Raw genomic sequence first — 18,052 nt, 5'->3', positions numbered from 1 at the left:
GTGTCAGTTATGGGGTTAGCACATATATTTATATATCAGGAAATCAGGAAGTGGGTGTCAGTTATGGGGTTAGCGCATATATTTATATATCAGGAAATCAGGAAGTGGGTGTCAGTTATGGGGTTAGCGCATATATTTATATATCAGGAAATCAGGAAGTCGGTGTCAGTTATGGGGTTAGTGCATATATTTATATATCAGGAAATCAGGAAGTGGGTGTCAGTTATGGGGTTAGTGCATATATTTATATATCAGGAAATCAGGAAGTGGGTGTCAGTTATGGGGTTAGTGCATATATTTATATATCAGGAAGTGGGTGTCAGTTATGGGGTTAGCACATATATTTATATATCAGGAAATCGGGAAGTGGGTGTCAGTTATAGGGTTAGTGCATATATGTATATATCAGTAAATCAGGAAGTGGGTGTCAGTTATGGGGTTAGCACATATATTTATATATCAGGAAATCGGGAAGTGGGTGTCAGTTATGGGGTTAGTGCATATATTTATATATCAGTAAATCAGGAAGTGGGTGTCAGTTATGGGGTTAGCACATATATTTTAATATAATACTAAATGGTGACCGCACCACCTCTCAGTCAGACAAATGCTCAGGCACGGGATGGAGTCTGGCCTAAGACTCTAATAATATAAAAATATAATGAATCCCAGCCAAGGAGTCTTAGAAATCAATTCAATTTTTAATTTTTAATGTTTATAGATACAAAATTATACCAAAAGGAATAGCACAAGAGATGAAATAGCACAAGAGATGAAATAGCACAAGAGATGAAATAGCACAAAAGATGAAAGCTTACTCATCTCCACACATACCCCATCCACCAAACATATCCATACTCCCACCAAGCAATCCTAAACATAAAAAAGCAAGTAATACTCAATTCTGAAAAAATGAGCAAAAAAACACCCACTGGGCGTCCCCAGTAACTGAAGACACACTCCACCTATCACTCAGCAAAAATAAATTGTTGTAGCTTCAGAAAGAATAGAGCAAACCATAATACATAATATTTCACAATATCACCATAACCTCATATAACATCAAAAAAGAAAAGCAACAGTCCATGTTTAGGACATTTGTATCATAGTAATGAAGGAAACAATCCATATTGAGATTTTTGTATCCAAACTGAAAAAAGGTTTTCTTATATCAATTGAAAAAAAACTCCAAATGTAAACTTAAATGTCTTATCCACAGATGAAAAATACAAACTCAAAGTGTTGCCCTTGTAATATACAGCTTGAATCACAATTGTATAGTCCACAATATAGATTATTGGTCATCTAACCACTTGCGAGGTACATTCATGTAGTAAGTACAACCTCACACCCTGTAATCTTCACTCACGGTAAAGCTATAATGTTGTGTGTTATATCTGTATGCTCCCAATCTGTACCAGGACAGATCAATACACAGCAGCATCAGTGTCTCTTTACAGGTAATAACAAAACTGCGGGGCCAATCATCAGCCACGATATTACCTGATACTTCAGATTTGCCAGTGCCGTGAAAATTTACCGTGAGACTTGTCTCCGACGTAACCTTCGGTGTGGAAATGTACTCACTGTTGACAATATCCCATCTCGCTGCTGTAGGTTATACTGGTACTCAGATGTAATGTAGATCGTGGCTGATGATTGACCGTCCTTCTTCAAACTGCCTTTTTTTCTTCCACTGATTTTTTTTAGTGTTAACCAATCAATTTGCTTGCCGTATGGGTCTGCAAGAAAAAAAAAAACTTGTTGCAGAGCTGCTCAGTAAAAGAAAAAAAGGCAGTTTAACAAAGGGCAGACGTAGGTGCGACAGTTATTGCGAGGATTATATTTATTATTTCTATATCGGGGACATTTACCATCACTTTAATGCATTCCTATTCCTCATACTGGTTACAGTGATCATTTTTATAACTGGTCAGATGCACTTAATGTATTTGTAATCGGATTGTCCGTGTTACAGGCAACTTAACTAATTCCGGTCCCCCGAAAAAGCGACACAAAGGCTGGTCTCCTGAATCTCCTTCTCCAACAGATGCCAGTTTCCCACAGAACAACTTCCTCAACACAGGCATCAGTGGTAAAGTTGGTAAGGGATGATAATCTGCATTTTCATTTTTTTTTAAAAATGTATTTATTTTTATATATTTTCATCACTATTTTCTTTCTTTGTTATTGCAGAACTGAACTTTTCTCAGTTAAAAACAAACAAGTGTTGGCTGCAGTTATTTTGAATATTTACAAAGCGTTTGCCATTCTATTTGCAAATGTTAATTTTCTTTTTTAATGAATATATTATATTTAATGCAATGTGTTATTACATATTGAATTAAAATATTTAAGGGACAGGCTATTTGAAAATTGTTATTGTTTATATTAACCCTTTAAGGACACAGCTTTCTGTTTGCTCAATTGTTTTATGACGGAAAAATTCTGTCATATGTCCTTAAGAGGTTAATATACTTTTTACCTCTTTGATTACCTGTATCTAAGTCATAACCATTATCATTCTCCACACGAGTGAGCACATTTTTATCTTTATGGCACGCACACACGAACTAGCACTATCTAGCTGCTGTGCAAGATTTTAAAAGCACTGAGATAAGGGGCGGCCTGCTGGGGCTTAGAAACAGGTAAACTGAAAGGTTATAAAGAATATTAATATAACAATGTTGCTTATACGAAGCTGGAGGAGTAGTAAATACTAGCTTTTTAAACAATAAAAAATCAAGTAGACTGTCCCTTTAATATACAAATACTGATTCTCTTAGACTTCAATGTAAATCTATTGGAATCAACAGCTACAAATAATATTTAAACATTGTAATGGTTTAAACAGACATTACTATAATAGGTATTACAAGCAAAGTTGCCGTATGGCTCTGCAAGAAAAAAAACACCCATTTGCATTGTTTTGCAGCCCATGCGCATAACTCTTGATATGCTTTGTTGTGGTTACTTAGGGACAAATAGATATGAGCTCCTGCACTGGTTAAAGGGACAGTAAAGTCAAAATTAAACTTTAGTGTATTGGATAGAGCATGAAATTGTAAACAACTTTCCAAATTACTTCAGTTATCAATTTTGTTTAGTTCTCTTGGTATCCTTTGTCAAAGAGTAAGTAATCCTACGTTAGCTCAGGAGCATACATGTGTCTAGCCATCTGGCAGCATTGTTTGAAAAACTGTTTATAGCAATGTTATACATAGTTACAAACACTGATCCATAGACTGCTATAGACACGTGCACGCTCCTGAGCTCCTATCAGCTTACCTATATTTACTCTTCAACAAAAGATATCAATGAAACAAAGCAAATTTGATAATACAAGTAAATTGGAACGTTGTTTTAAATCATATGCTTTATCTAAATCATGAAAGTTTAATTTTCCCTTTACTGTCCCTTTAATATGCAGGGATATATCATATACTGAGAATATTCTGAACTCTGATCACAACATTCTATACGATTGCTTAAAGTGATGGTAAACTCTTACCGTCACTTTACGGGCAGCGGAGCGCGGGGTATTTAAATTTCATATCTATATTAAAAAGTAAGTTATAGTGCATCTTCATTACAACTGATTAATTAAACTGCATCTAAAATATCACTAACATTCAGGTTCTGTTTTTATAAAGGGGAACTGTTAAAATAAATAATGACATTACATTATGTATATTTGCCTTGTGATTTACAAAACAAATTATTTGGTCATAATGTTATAATGTAGCTGTCAATAAGCTGATATGTACTGGGAAACTACAAGGGCTGCATTTTCCCCCACGTCTGATATTGAAGCAACATTATTGTTGCCTTGTATGTGGTTTATAAAGTTATAAATCCTATTAATTATTGTTTATTTAGATCATTTAGCTAAGCTGTGTGTCCCACAGTTGACTCAAGGAGGTACTCTATTTTCTCCCCCGGTCGGCACTGGAGAACCGGTTTCAGTACCAGACAATCTTCTGAAAACATGCATGATAAAGCCTGTTATTTTCAAAGGTGAGTGTTTTCTATTGACACATTTGTTTCATTCTCTTGGTATCCTTTGTTGAAGGAGAAGCAATGCACTACTGGGAAGTAGCAGAATATGGGCCAAATTAAGAGTGGAGTGCAAAATAGCGCTCTCTCGATATTTGCACTCCACTGAGTAATACCGGCGCACGCAAATGTGCGCTGTTATTATAAGTTGAGTGCAATGGGAGCATGACCTTGCGTTCACATTGCATGAAAGCTTTACCCTCAGGAGAGCGCACTTCCTATAGGCTCCAATGGGAGCCCCATTCTGATGCCAATAGACACGGCACAGAACCTAGTTCAGCAAAGGGGGTAAGTCGCGCAGCGTTCAGCAGCATATTTAAAATATATATGTATATGAATATATACATATATATTTATGTGTATATACACATATTAACAAAACAACAAAAAGTATTGGTGCACATCCAACCACTTAAGTCCACTCTTTCATGGCATATTTGTATATGCTTCTGTCTGCCAAATATACTTACATAGCTTCTAATAAGATTGGGATAAACATCTCGCAATAATATTGGCTTATATTTGAGCTGCAAAAACAAATATACTTCTGTCTGCTAAATATACTTACATAGTTCAAATAAAATTGGGATTAACATCTTGCAATAGTATTGACTTATATTTATGCTGCAAAAAAAATGTTTGCTATAAAAAATGCCTTTAAATGAAATGGGATCTTAGTCACACAATATGATCATATTCTGCTAAGCCAGTCACCACTTACAAGGGGTCCCATAGTAGACTGGTCCTAACTCTAACCAGTTTCCACACTGCAGCAAGTTATGTCTACACAGTGTGAAGCTTTCTAGCTTATTAAGTATATTTATCTGGAACACACCTGGGCTGGGTGGCGTGCATTAACCAAAGGGGAAATACAACAAAGCTCTCTTTTTAAGAAATACAACAAAGGGGTTTTTCGGTTAAGCACACCACAAAAGGACTGTTTTAATCTTAACACACATATTGTGGGAGTGCTACCAAAGTGACCAAAACAATTACAAAACAACAAAAAGTATTGGTGCACATCCAACCACTTAAGTCCACTCTTTCATGGCATATTTGTATATGCTTCTGTCTGCCAAATATACTTACATACTTACATAGCTTCTAATATGATTGGGATAAACATCTCGCACACATATACACATATTAACACATACATATATATGTATATAAGCATGCACGTATATATATATATATATTTACAGTTAAAACACACTCCCCATAGACAGCAATGTAAAGGCTCTTTCTCCAACATAGGTGTGTCCGGTCCACGGCGTCATCCTTACTTGTGGGATATTCTCTTCCCCAACAGGAAATGGCAAAGATCCCAGCAAAGCTGGTCACATGATCCCTCCTAGGCTCCGCCTACCCCAGTCATTCTCTTTGCCGTTGTACAGGCAACATCTCCACGGAGATGGCTTAGAGTTTTTTAGTGTTTAACTGTAGTTTTTATTATTCAATCAAGAGTTTGTTATTTTAAAATAGTGCTGGTATGTACTATTTACTCTGAAACAGAAAAGAGATGAAGATTTCTGTTTGTATGAGGAAAATGATTTTAGCAACCGTTACTAAAATCCATGGCTGTTCCACACAGGACTGTTGAGAGGAATTAACTTCAGTTGGGGGAACAGTGAGCAGTCTTTTGCTGCTTGAGGTATGACACATTCTAACAAGACGATGTAATGCTGGAAGCTGTCATTTTCCCTATGGGATCCGGTAAGCCATTTTTATTCAGACAGTAAATAAGGGCTTCACATGGGCTTATTAAGACTGTAGACATTTTCTGGGCTAAATCGATTCATATATTACACATATTTAGCCTTGAGGAATCATTTAATCTGGGTATTTTTGTTAAATAATATCGGCAGGCACTGTTTTAGACACCTTATTCTCTAGGGGCTTTCCCTAATCATAGGCAGAGCCTCATTTTCGCGCCGGTATTGCGCACTTGTTTTTGAGCAGCATGACATGCAGTCGCATGTGTGAGGAGCTCTGATACATAGAAAAGACTTTCTGAAGGCGTCATTTGGTATCGTATTCCCCTTTGGGCTTGGTTGGGTCTCAGCAAAGCAGATACCAGGGACTGTAAAGGGGTTAAAGTTAAAAACGGCTCCGGTTCCGTTATTTTAAGGGTTAAAGCTTCCAAATTTGGTGTGCAATACTTTTAAGGCTTTAAGACACTGTGGTGAAATTTTGGTGAATTTTGAACAATTCCTTCATACTTTTTCGCAATTGCAGTAATAAAGTGTGTTCAGTTTAAAATTTAAAGTGACAGTAACGGTTTTATTTTAAAACGTTTTTTGTACTTTGTTATCAAGTTTATGCCTGTTTAACATGTCTGAACTACCAGATAGACTGTGTTCTGAATGTGGGGAAGCCAAGGTTCCTTCTCATTTAAATAAATGTGATTTATGTGACACTGAAAATGATGCCCAAGATGATTCCTCAAGTGAGGGGAGTAAGCATGGTACTGCATCATTCCCTCCTTCGTCTACACGAGTCTTGCCCACTCAGGAGGCCCCTAGTACATCTAGCGCGCCAATACTCCTTACTATGCAACAATTAACGGCTGTAATGGATAATTCTATCAAAAACATTTTAGCCAAAATGCCCACTTATCAGCGTAAGCGCGACTGCTCTGTTTTAGATACTGAAGAGCATGAGGACGCTGATGATAATGGTTCTGAAATGCCCCTACACCAGTCTGAGGGGGCCAGGGAGGTTTTGTCTGAGGGAGAAATTTCAGATTCAGGGAAAATTTCTCAACAAGCTGAACCCGATGTGATTACATTTAAATTTAAGTTGGAACATCTCCGCGCTCTGCTTAAGGAGGTATTATCCACTCTGGATGATTGTGAGAATTTGATCATCCCAGAGAAACTATGTAAAATGGACAAGTTCCTAGAGGTCCCGGGGCTCCCAGAAGCTTTTCCTATACCCAAGCGGGTGGCGGACATTGTAAATAAAGAATGGGAAAGGCCCGGTATACCTTTCGTCCCTCCCCCCATATTTAAAAAATTGTTTCCTATGGTCGACCCTAGAAAGGACTTATGGCAGACTGTCCCCAAGGTCGAGGGAGCGGTTTCTACTTTAAACAAACGCACCACTATACCCATAGAAGATAGTTGTGCTTTCAAAGATCCTATGGATAAAAAATTAGAAGGTTTGCTTAAAAAGATGTTTGTTCAGCAAGGTTACCTTCTACAACCAATTTCATGCATTGTCCCTGTCACTACAGCCGCGTGTTTCTGGTTCGATGAGCTAGTAAAGGCGATCGATAGTGATTCTCCTCCTTATGAGGAGATTATGGACAGAATCCGTGCTCTCAAATTGGCTAATTCTTTCACCCTAGACGCCACTTTGCAATTGGCTAGGTTAGCGGCGAAGAATTCTGGGTTTGCTATTGTGGCGCGTAGAGCGCTTTGGTTGAAATCTTGGTCAGCGGATGCGTCTTCCAAGAACAAACTCCTTAACATTCCTTTCAAGGGGAAAACGCTGTTTGGCCCTGACTTGAAAGAGATTATCTCTGATATCACTGGGGGTAAGGGCCACGCCCTTCCTCAGGATAGGTCTTTCAAGGCCAAAAATAAACCTAATTTTCGTCCCTTTCGTAGAAACGGACCAGCCCCAAGTGCTACGTCCTCTAAGCAAGAGGGTAATACTTCTCAAGCCAAGCCAGCCTGGAGACCAATGCAAGGCTGGAACAAGGGAAAGCAGGCCAAGAAACCTGCCCCTGCTACCAAGACAGCATGAAATGTTGGCCCCCGATCCGGGACCGGATCTGGTGGGGGGCAGACTCTCTCTCTTCGCTCAGGCTTGGGCAAGAGATGTTCTGGATCCTTGGGCACTAGAAATAGTCTCCCAAGGTTATCTTCTGGAATTCAAGGGGCTTCCCCCAAGGGGGAGGTTCCACAGGTCTCAATTGTCTTCAGACCACATAAAGAGACAGGCATTCTTACATTGTGTAGAAGACCTGTTAAAAATGGGAGTGATTCATCCTGTTCCATTAGGAGAACAAGGGATGGGGTTCTACTCCAATCTGTTCATAGTTCCCAAAAAAGAGGGAACGTTCAGACCAATCTTAGATCTCAAGATCTTAAACAAGTTTCTCACGGTTCCATCGTTCAAAATGGAAACCATTCGAACAATTCTTCCTTCCATCCAGGAAGGTCAATTCATGACCACGGTGGATTTAAAGGATGCGTATCTACATATTCCTATCCACAAGGAACATCATCGGTTCCTAAGGTTCGCATTCCTGGACAAGCATTACCAGTTTGTGGCGCTTCCTTTCGGATTAGCCACTGCTCCAAGGATTTTCACAAAGGTACTAGGGTCCCTTCTAGCGGTGCTAAGACCAAGGGGCATTGCAGTAGTACCTTACTTGGACGACATTCTGATTCAAGCGTCGTCCCTTCCTCAAGCAAAGGCTCACACGGACATAGTCCTGGCCTTTCTCAGATCTCACGGATGGAAAGTGAACATGGAAAAGAGTTCTCTATCTCCGTCGACAAGGGTTCCCTTCTTGGGAACAATAATAGACTCCTTAGAAATGAGGATTTTTCTGACAGAGGCCAGAAAAACAAAACTTCTAAGCTCTTGTCAAACACTTCATTCCGTTCCTCTTCCTTCCATAGCGCAGTGCATGGAAGTAGTAGGTTTGATGGTAGCGGCAATGGACATAGTTCCTTTTGCGCGCATTCATCTAAGACCATTACAACTGTGCATGCTCAGTCAGTGGAATGGGGACTATACAGACTTGTCTCCGAAGATACAAGTAAATCAGAGGACCAGAGACTCACTCCGTTGGTGGCTGTCCCTGGACAACCTGTCACAAGGGATGACCTTCCGCAGACCAGAGTGGGTCATTGTCACGACCGACGCCAGTCTGATGGGCTGGGGCGCGGTCTGGGGATCCCTGAAAGCTCAGGGTCTTTGGTCTCGGGAAGAATCTCTTCTACCGATAAATATTCTGGAACTGAGAGCGATATTCAATGCTCTCAAGGCTTGGCCTCAGCTAGCAAAGGCCAAGTTCATACGGTTTCAATCAGACAACATGACGACTGTTGCGTACATCAACCATCAGGGGGGAACAAGGAGTTCCCTGGCGATGGAAGAAGTGACCAAAATCATTCAATGGGCGGAGACTCACTCCTGCCACCTGTCTGCAATCCACATCCCAGGAGTGGAAAATTGGGAAGCGGATTTTCTGAGTCGTCAGACTTTACATCCGGGGGAGTGGGAACTCCATCCGGAAATCTTTGCCCAAATTACTCAACTGTGGGGCATTCCAGACATGGATCTGATGGCCTCTCGGCAGAACTTCAAGGTTCCTTGCTACGGGTCCAGATCCAGGGATCCCAAGGCGACTCTAGTAGATGCACTAGTAGCACCTTGGACCTTCAAACTAGCTTATGTATTCCCGCCGTTTCCTCTCATCCCCAGGCTGGTAGCCAGGATCAATCAGGAGAGGGCGTCGGTGATCTTGATAGCTCCTGCGTGGCCACGCAGGACTTGGTATGCAGATCTGGTGAATATGTCATCGGCTCCACCATGGAAGCTACCTTTGAGACGAGACCTTCTTGTTCAAGGTCCGTTCGAACATCCGAATCTGGTCTCACTCCAGCTGACTGCTTGGAGATTGAACGCTTGATCTTATCAAAACGAGGGTTCTCAGATTCTGTTATTGATACTCTTGTTCAGGCCAGAAAGCCTGTAACTAGAAAAATTTACCACAAAATATGGAAAAAATATATCTGTTGGTGTGAATCTAAAGGATTCCCTTGGGACAAGGTAAAGATTCCTAAGATTCTATCCTTTCTTCAAGAAGGATTGGAGAAAGGATTATCTGCAAGTTCCTTGAAGGGACAGATTTCTGCCTTGTCTGTGTTACTTCACAAAAAACTGGCAGCTGTGCCAGATGTTCAAGCCTTTGTTCAGGCTCTGGTTAGAATCAAGCCTGTTTACAAACCTTTGACTCCTCCTTGGAGTCTCAACTTAGTTCTTTCAGTTCTTCAGGGGGTTCCGTTTGAACCCTTACATTCCGTTGATATTAAGTTATTATCTTGGAAAGTTTTGTTTTTGGTTGCAATTTCTTCTGCTAGAAGAGTTTCAGAATTATCTGCTCTGCAGTGTTCTCCTCCTTATCTGGTGTTCCATGCAGATAAGGTGGTTTTACGTACTAAACCTGGTTTTCTTCCAAAAGTTGTTTCTAACAAAAACATTAACCAGGAGATAGTCGTGCCTTCTTTGTGTCCGAAACCAGTTTCGAAGAAGGAACGTTTGTTGCACAATTTGGATGTTGTTCGCGCTCTAAAATTCTATTTAGATGCTACAAAGGATTTTAGACAAACATCTTCCTTGTTTGTTGTTTATTCTGGTAAAAGGAGAGGTCAAAAAGCAACTTCTACCTCTCTCTCTTTTTGGATTAAAAGCATCATCAGATTGGCTTACGAGACTGCCGGACGGCAGCCTCCTGAAAGAATCACAGCTCATTCCACTAGGGCTGTGGCTTCCACATGGGCCTTCAAGAACGAGGCTTCTGTTGATCAGATATGTAGGGCAGCGACTTGGTCTTCACTGCACACTTTTACCAAATTTTACAAGTTTGATACTTTTGCTTCTTCTGAGGCTATTTTTGGGAGAAAGGTTTTGCAAGCCGTGGTGCCTTCCATTTAGGTGACCTGATTTGCTCCCTCCCTTCATCCGTGTCCTAAAGCTTTGGTATTGGTTCCCACAAGTAAGGATGACGCCGTGGACCGGACACACCTATGTTGGAGAAAACAGAATTTATGTTTACCTGATAAATTACTTTCTCCAACGGTGTGTCCGGTCCACGGCCCGCCCTGGTTTTTTAATCAGGTCTGATAATTTATTTTCTTTAACTACAGTCACCACGGTATCATATGGTTTCTCCTATGCAAATATTCCTCCTTAACGTCGGTCGAATGACTGGGGTAGGCGGAGCCTAGGAGGGATCATGTGACCAGCTTTGCTGGGCTCTTTGCCATTTCCTGTTGGGGAAGAGAATATTCCACAAGTAAGGATGACGCCGTGGACCGGACACACCGTTGGAGAAAGTAATTTATCAGGTAAACATAAATTCTGTTTTTCAGTGCTGTTTTTTTCTTACAGCCCACATCCGCTTACTTTATACCCTTAGTACTGCATTGTGCAGTTATTTACAAAAAAATAATAATAAAGATTCTGATATTTTTATTTTTAAATAAAATAAAAGAACTATCCACTTTACTTTAGGGGAAATTGTGGGACATTTATTTAATTAACCAGAGGTCTGGCCTCTGGTTAATTTTGTCTAGCGCAAAGTTCTACCGTGTGCTTGAAGAAGCATTAACCAGCCACTTGTAATGACTGGTTATTTAACGTGCGCCTGTAACCAGTCAAATTTGCTCCTTTACGGGTGCACTTTAAATTAGCGCTCCACTTGTAATCTAGCCCTATATTGGTAAGCCAATAAGTATAAGTAGCCACCAATCAGCAGCTATCTTCCACCTGCTGAGCCTACCTAGGTATAATTTTGAACAAAGGATAGCAAGAGAACTAAGCAAATTATGTAACAGAAGTAATTGTTTCTGTATCTGAATCATGAAGGAACATTTTTGGTTTCATGTCCCTTTTTAAGTGGGAAGCAAAGTGATAAATTAAAGGGACATGAAACCCAAAACATTTATTTCATGATTTAGGTAGAACGTACAATTTTAAACAACTTTCCAGTTTACTTATGTTATCATATTTGCTTCATTCTCTTGGTATCCTTTGTTGAAGAAGCAGCAATGCACTACTGGTTTCTAACTGAACACATGGCTGAGCCAATGACAATCTATATATAGAGGTAGCCTCCAATCAGCAGCTAGAACCTAGGTTCGTTGCTGCTCCTGAGCTTACTTAGATAAGCCTTTCAGCAAAGGATAACAAGAGAAGAAAGCAAATTAAATAATAGAAGTAAATTGGAAAAAAAAAAATTGTGTTGTGTCTAAATCATGAATGTCTAATTATGACTTTACTGTCCCTTTAAACTCAAATCTTTCCATGCAGCCTGCCCTCTCAAGGGCAGTCTTCACTGAATTATCTAATTTAAATGGTTAAACTTGTAGGTCCCTATAGTATGCAAGTTTCTTTTCATAGAAATAGTGTAGCATGTGGGCACTCGGTGCTGATTATAATTCTTCATTTGAAATACATACAAATCAGTTTGCAATGTTTTAACTGCAGTTTAATTTGTATTTACTTCTAGCCTGGTGTTCATTATTATTACTTTAGATGCAAATAAAACGTAAATATTTTCTGTATATGAGAACAACATTTAAACATGTAAAAAAATATATACACCTCCGGAATTTTTCTTTAAACCAGGCCAGGAATTCTTCCTTATAACATCCATCTATTTGTCAAATCTTATGAAGATTATTTACAAATTCTATCCATTCAATTTTTTTATTTTTTTTTTCATGTTAATGGGAAGGTGCAATATAAAATCTCATATTTAATGTGTTCCCAGTGATCAATCTTACCTGCTGGAGTTTACAGATAACTAATTTACCTTTATTTTGTCATTTGAAATCGCTATTCCTGCTGAACCCTTCACCTATTCTAATAATGTCAATACTGCAGTAGTAACTATAGAAAAGCTAATTAAACAAGAAATATTAGAATACATCAACCTTCCAGTGAGGGGTGGGGTAGCCCAGCCCTTTTTAAAGAGTGCTCCTGCACCAGCTTTAAATAGAATGAACTCTTATCTGCTGCTTACACTGTCCCTTTAACAGCATGTGTTTTTTTCATGTTTATAACTGAAAAAATGAACCTTAAACTATTTACTTCAGTTCAGTAGCAAAAACACCATCTTTCAGCCAAATTCACTAAAAGTTTTAAGCAAATGGAAAATAGGTTTTAGCATAAAATTATTATTTAAAGGGATATTATAGTGTTAAAATTACATGCTCTAATCTATTAGATGTCATTTTAATAATAGTGACACTGTTATGCTATCTGTTATATCCACACAAAGGGGTTAAACACATACTTAAAACTCCAGAGCCGATTTAATCAGCAGCGCTAGTTGAATGACCCAGCTGTGCAACTAGCGCTACTGATTGGATCAGCGGCTGCTTCCAATAAGAACCAGCAGAGTTAACTGTGTGATTAACCCTTTGCGGGGATTAAACGCAGAGCATTAAAGTTAAAATTACACTATAATTTCCCTTAAAACATAGGCGATGTGTATAATCTTGTATCACATTTCAGTTTGATAAATATAGGAAACACCGCTTGGTGAAATACATGAAAAATTCTCTTTCTTTAGTCCAATGAGGAAACCTGTAGAACTTTCAGATGATTTAAGATAATGTCTTTGCAGCATCTGAACTTCTGTTTTACTGTTAGAGAGATCCTTGTTTGTTTGTTTTTTAGATTTTCATTGAGTTTTCAAGAAAAGTACAATCAGAAATAAAATAAAAAAGCCTTAATTGTCTGTTATATTTACATTCTGATCTTGTTTCCAGGTCATGGATGTTTTCCGTACCTGTGTGGCAATATGAATGACATTATTGTGAGTCCTCTGTTGTACAATTGCTACAAAAACTCACAGTCCATGCCCAAAGCGTATGAACACTATGGACCAACTACAATACAACCAATTTCCGAAGAAATGCAGCTCTTACTTACAGTCTATTATATGGTCCAACTCGGTAAGCTGAAACATTAGTACAACAATTATTATACCCTCATACATCTACTTCTAGCTAGCTCTCTATGATGAATACTTTAATGGTAACAGACTGAATGTCATTACTGTTCGTCCAAACTTTTTAATCAGGCAAGATCTAAGTGGCTCAAGAGTAAAGTCAAGAGCGGTATTTAACGCTCCCACTTGCACGCTAACTCCGCTAGAAGTAAGCTTGTTGCGCATGTCGGGTAGTGCTCGTGTTACAAGTTGAAAGTAAAAAAGTTTTCGCTTACACACTATCCCGATGCGTTCTAAAAGCCGAACTTCGAATTTTGCACGGGATAACATATTCCCCCATAGCAGTCAATGGAGCAGAGAAAATGGAAAACAAACCTGATCGCATATTCTTAAGTGCGCAAACCCTGACATAAAAATATTAATATTTCACATTTTAATGTTCTTTTCATAGCAGATTATCTTCTATTTATTCATAAATAAATATTTCGACATTTATATGATGGTATTTTGGTACAGTATATATCTATAGCTATATATATATATATATATATATATATATATATATATATATATATATATATATATAATCAGGTATTTGTAGAGCTCCAACAGATATATATATATATATATATATATATATCATCCAAAAGAGACATGCACTCACTCCCCTTTCATCAATGAATTGCCCAGGTGACTCCTCAAATCAGGATATGCAGTGGAAGACGTGGGAGGGCACTCACCGGTCTTATCCAAAAATATTTCTTTATTTTTATATATTTCACAACATCCTTATTGTATCCTTGTATCCTGAATCATGGCGTTTTCAAACATTATGTTCTAAACTGTCAGATTGTCTTGAAAAAGGCTGTCTAGAACAGCCGAAACGTCAACTTTGCTATGTTGTGAAATATATAAATAATAAAAAGAAATATTTTTGGATAAGACCTGTGAATGCCCTCCCACTTCTTCCACTATATATATATATATATATATATATATATATATATATATTATACCATCCAAACAGTTGATCCACCCACCAAGGGACAACTACCTGGGTGCAATTATATATCCAAATACATATCCAAACAAGAAATGCACTTACAGGAAAATTTGGGTCTCAGAAAATCAAAATTTATTTATCGTTTCAGGGAAATTTGCATCCCCTTCATCAGAACAACATTACTAGTGAAAACACAGCATATAAAGCTTAAACATAAGTGATATACACACACCCTCCTGTTACTCTGGCACCAAACACTCTGTGTGTGGAACGCAAGCTTGCGTTCCATCAACTCGTGGAACCGGAAGTGACAATCCGCAACTTTCGGTTCGGGATATTTTAGGTAAAGTGAAAAAACTTTAATTATATATTTTTAACTTCAATACAAATCCATTTTACAATCTATCAATGGTGACCGTGATATTGTGCATGTAACACATGTAGTGATGAGTGTCAAATAATATTCTGATTGATACATCTATCACCCAGTAGGTAGTCATGGTTACCGACATAAACACCTATCAAAAAATATGTTACAGTACTAAGGGCAAGGGGATGGCCATCTCTCCTACTGGTAATTTGCCCACTTGGTATCTAAATCGAACATAATTTGTCAAACCCACATTAAACAAAATTAATACTTAACAAAATTACTTAGGTGGGTTATGTGTAATGTTGCCTTAGCGACAGCCACCTTCACAAATCTCATACTTCAATTTACACATATAATCACCAATAATTTTAAATTACCTTGTGGGATTTCAAGTCTATTGTGTTCAAAACCACCTTCCCGTGCTAACATGTATTCATTATTATTTCTACATACCGAAGTTAAACTAAAAAATTAAAATTTGATAAATTAAAAACTACCTAAATGTATAACCTATAGGCATACATCTATAATCTCAAAAATGTATCCAATATCGCTGCCTATTTTTACATCAGACTAACATAGGGATTACTCCCTATTAGTTGTTTTTCTTAACACACACATAAATCAATGTCCCGTACTGGTATCATAATAGATATTCATTTTATCAAATATTTGGAAATCACAGCCCTTGAATGTTACACTTTCTTCCTTCGACTCCTCTAACTAGCAGATTATCTGTTCCTCGCTCTTTGCTCCTTCAGCTCATCCTTCTTTTGGCTCATTTATTTCATCTTCTGTACCTCAGTGATTTACACTCGTGTATAAAATGAGTGACTATGGGTAGATATATTCTTAGCCTGTCTCATGTGTTATGGTATTAGTCACGGTGTTACCCTGTGACAAAAAACCAATTGGAATCATGCCAAATGTATACCACTTCACCCCACAGGGTTTTTGCTATCCCCCATGCACTCCAGGTATGTTACTGTCAGGGTGCCAGGAATCAGACTGAGACAAGAAGTGCAAACATAATCACACCTTTATTAATAGCAAAAAATAATAAAATGTCCACAAGTCAAATAACAAGCCAGGAATCAAAACCAGAGCTGGTAGTCAGACGAGCCGAGTCAGGAGCCAAAGCGAGTAGTCAGACGAGCCGAAATCAGGACGAGCCGGAATCAGGAACAAGGAGAACAGCAGAGTCAGGAACAAGCCAGGAATCAGGAACCAGGAGGGATGTCAGACAGCCAGGTAATACACAGGAGCTCTCACAAACAGGTCTGAGACAACGCAAGGGCAAAGCATACTGAACAGAGGCCCTTTAAATAATAAGTGATGACATCACAATTCTGAGACTGCATCCTGTCTCACACGGATGATGTACACCAGTCTGGCCATAAAAGGAAGTGCAGGAAATGAGCAGCATCACACAGTATGCACCAGAGTCAGCAAGAGAGGTGAGTAAAATGGCTGCCAGCAGCACATGGCAAACAAAACAGGGAAAAAACCCTGACAGTTACACGCCGTGTGTCACCATGTATCTGATGGACGGCATGGAATGTCCCATCTCCGCACATGGGAGATGATCGATTGATGTTTGTTACAACTTTCTCCAAGAATACAACCGCTACTGGTAAAATCCTGAAACAGCATTGGCCTCTTATGACATCGGACCCTAAACTAGGGTTTACCCAGAACCTTAACCCGATGGTGGGGTACAGACAAGGTACTAACCTAAGGGACCTTCTGGTCAAGACAGACCCAAAGAACAGCTACCTCACTAAGCCTAAGGAAAACATGAAAGGGTGCTACAGATGTTTGGGATGCACTACGTGTAATGGCCTAATTGTTACCAAAGTGTTCCACCATCCACATACTAATAAACTATACATTATCCAGCATTCATTATCCTGCACTACAACACATATTGTGCATATGCTCTTTTGCCCGTGTGCGAGAGTCTACATCGGCAAGACACAAGGAACCCTATGTGAACGGATGGCCAACCATAGGCTGGCTATACGCCAGGCCTTGAAAAACAAGAAATCTGACCAACCAGTTGCACGTCACTCTGCAGAGATGGGAAATTCTGTGTCGTCCATCAGATACATCATAATTGACCATATACCAAGGTTGGATCGAGGTGGTGATAGGAATAAGGCTCTTCTCATCTGTGAAGCCCGATGGATGTACCAATTGGGCACCATATATCCGGGGGGCCTGAATTCGGCTCCAGATTTTAAGCTTCTAATCTAGTCCCTATTGTGTCACATACCAAGGGTGCATGCAACTGTATAAAATCCTTGGTGGTACCTTCCGGACAGACTAAGGGCCTGTAGTGGGGTTGTGAGACCACACATAGGTTACCTTAATCTGTAGATGGAGTGTGATGGAAGAGTAACATTGCCTCTCATCAGGTAGAAGGATCAGTTGAGGTCACTCTCTTATTTGATATATGTCAATATTTATACACATAGATGTACACAAATTTTGGGAAACTATAGATTAGAACTTATACCTGTTACAAGGGGTGACACACGGAGTGTAAAATACCTGGAATGCATGGGGGATAGCAAAAGCAGTGTGGGGTGAAGTGGTATACATTTGGTATGATTCCAATTGTTTTTTGTCACAGGGTAACACCGTGACTAATACCATAACACATGAGACAGGTTTAGAATATATCTACCCATAGTCACTCATTTTATACACGAGTGTAAATCACTGAGGTACAGAAGATGAAATAAATGAGCCAAAAGAAGGATGAGCTGAAGGAGCAAAGAGCGAGGAACAGATACTCTGCTAGTTAGAGGAGTCGAAGGAAGAAAGTGTAACATTCAAGGGCTGTGATTTCCAAATATTTGATAAAATGAATATCTATTATGATACCAGTACGGGACATTGATGTATGTGTGTG

The 18,052-nt window shown here is 39.0% G+C and overlaps 1 protein-coding gene across 1 annotated transcript in view; it reads left to right on the top strand.

The window, feature by feature from the left end:
- GREB1 (growth regulating estrogen receptor binding 1) overlaps positions 1 to 18,052 on the top strand; it is a 264,014-nt gene that overhangs the window by 145,787 nt on the left and 100,175 nt on the right. Inside the window, exons 8-10 of the mRNA XM_053709674.1 lie at positions 1,979 to 2,104; positions 3,880 to 4,017; positions 13,578 to 13,763. Coding sequence (XP_053565649.1) covers positions 1,979 to 2,104; positions 3,880 to 4,017; positions 13,578 to 13,763 — 450 coding nt within the window. The remainder of the gene's footprint in view (positions 1 to 1,978; positions 2,105 to 3,879; positions 4,018 to 13,577; positions 13,764 to 18,052) is intronic.

This window comes from Bombina bombina, chromosome 4, assembly GCF_027579735.1.
Source record: "Bombina bombina isolate aBomBom1 chromosome 4, aBomBom1.pri, whole genome shotgun sequence".
In the NCBI taxonomy this organism is placed as follows: Eukaryota; Metazoa; Chordata; class Amphibia; order Anura; family Bombinatoridae; genus Bombina; species Bombina bombina.
Note: the sequence above shows the minus strand (reverse complement) of the source record. Positions and strands in the feature narration are given on the sequence as shown.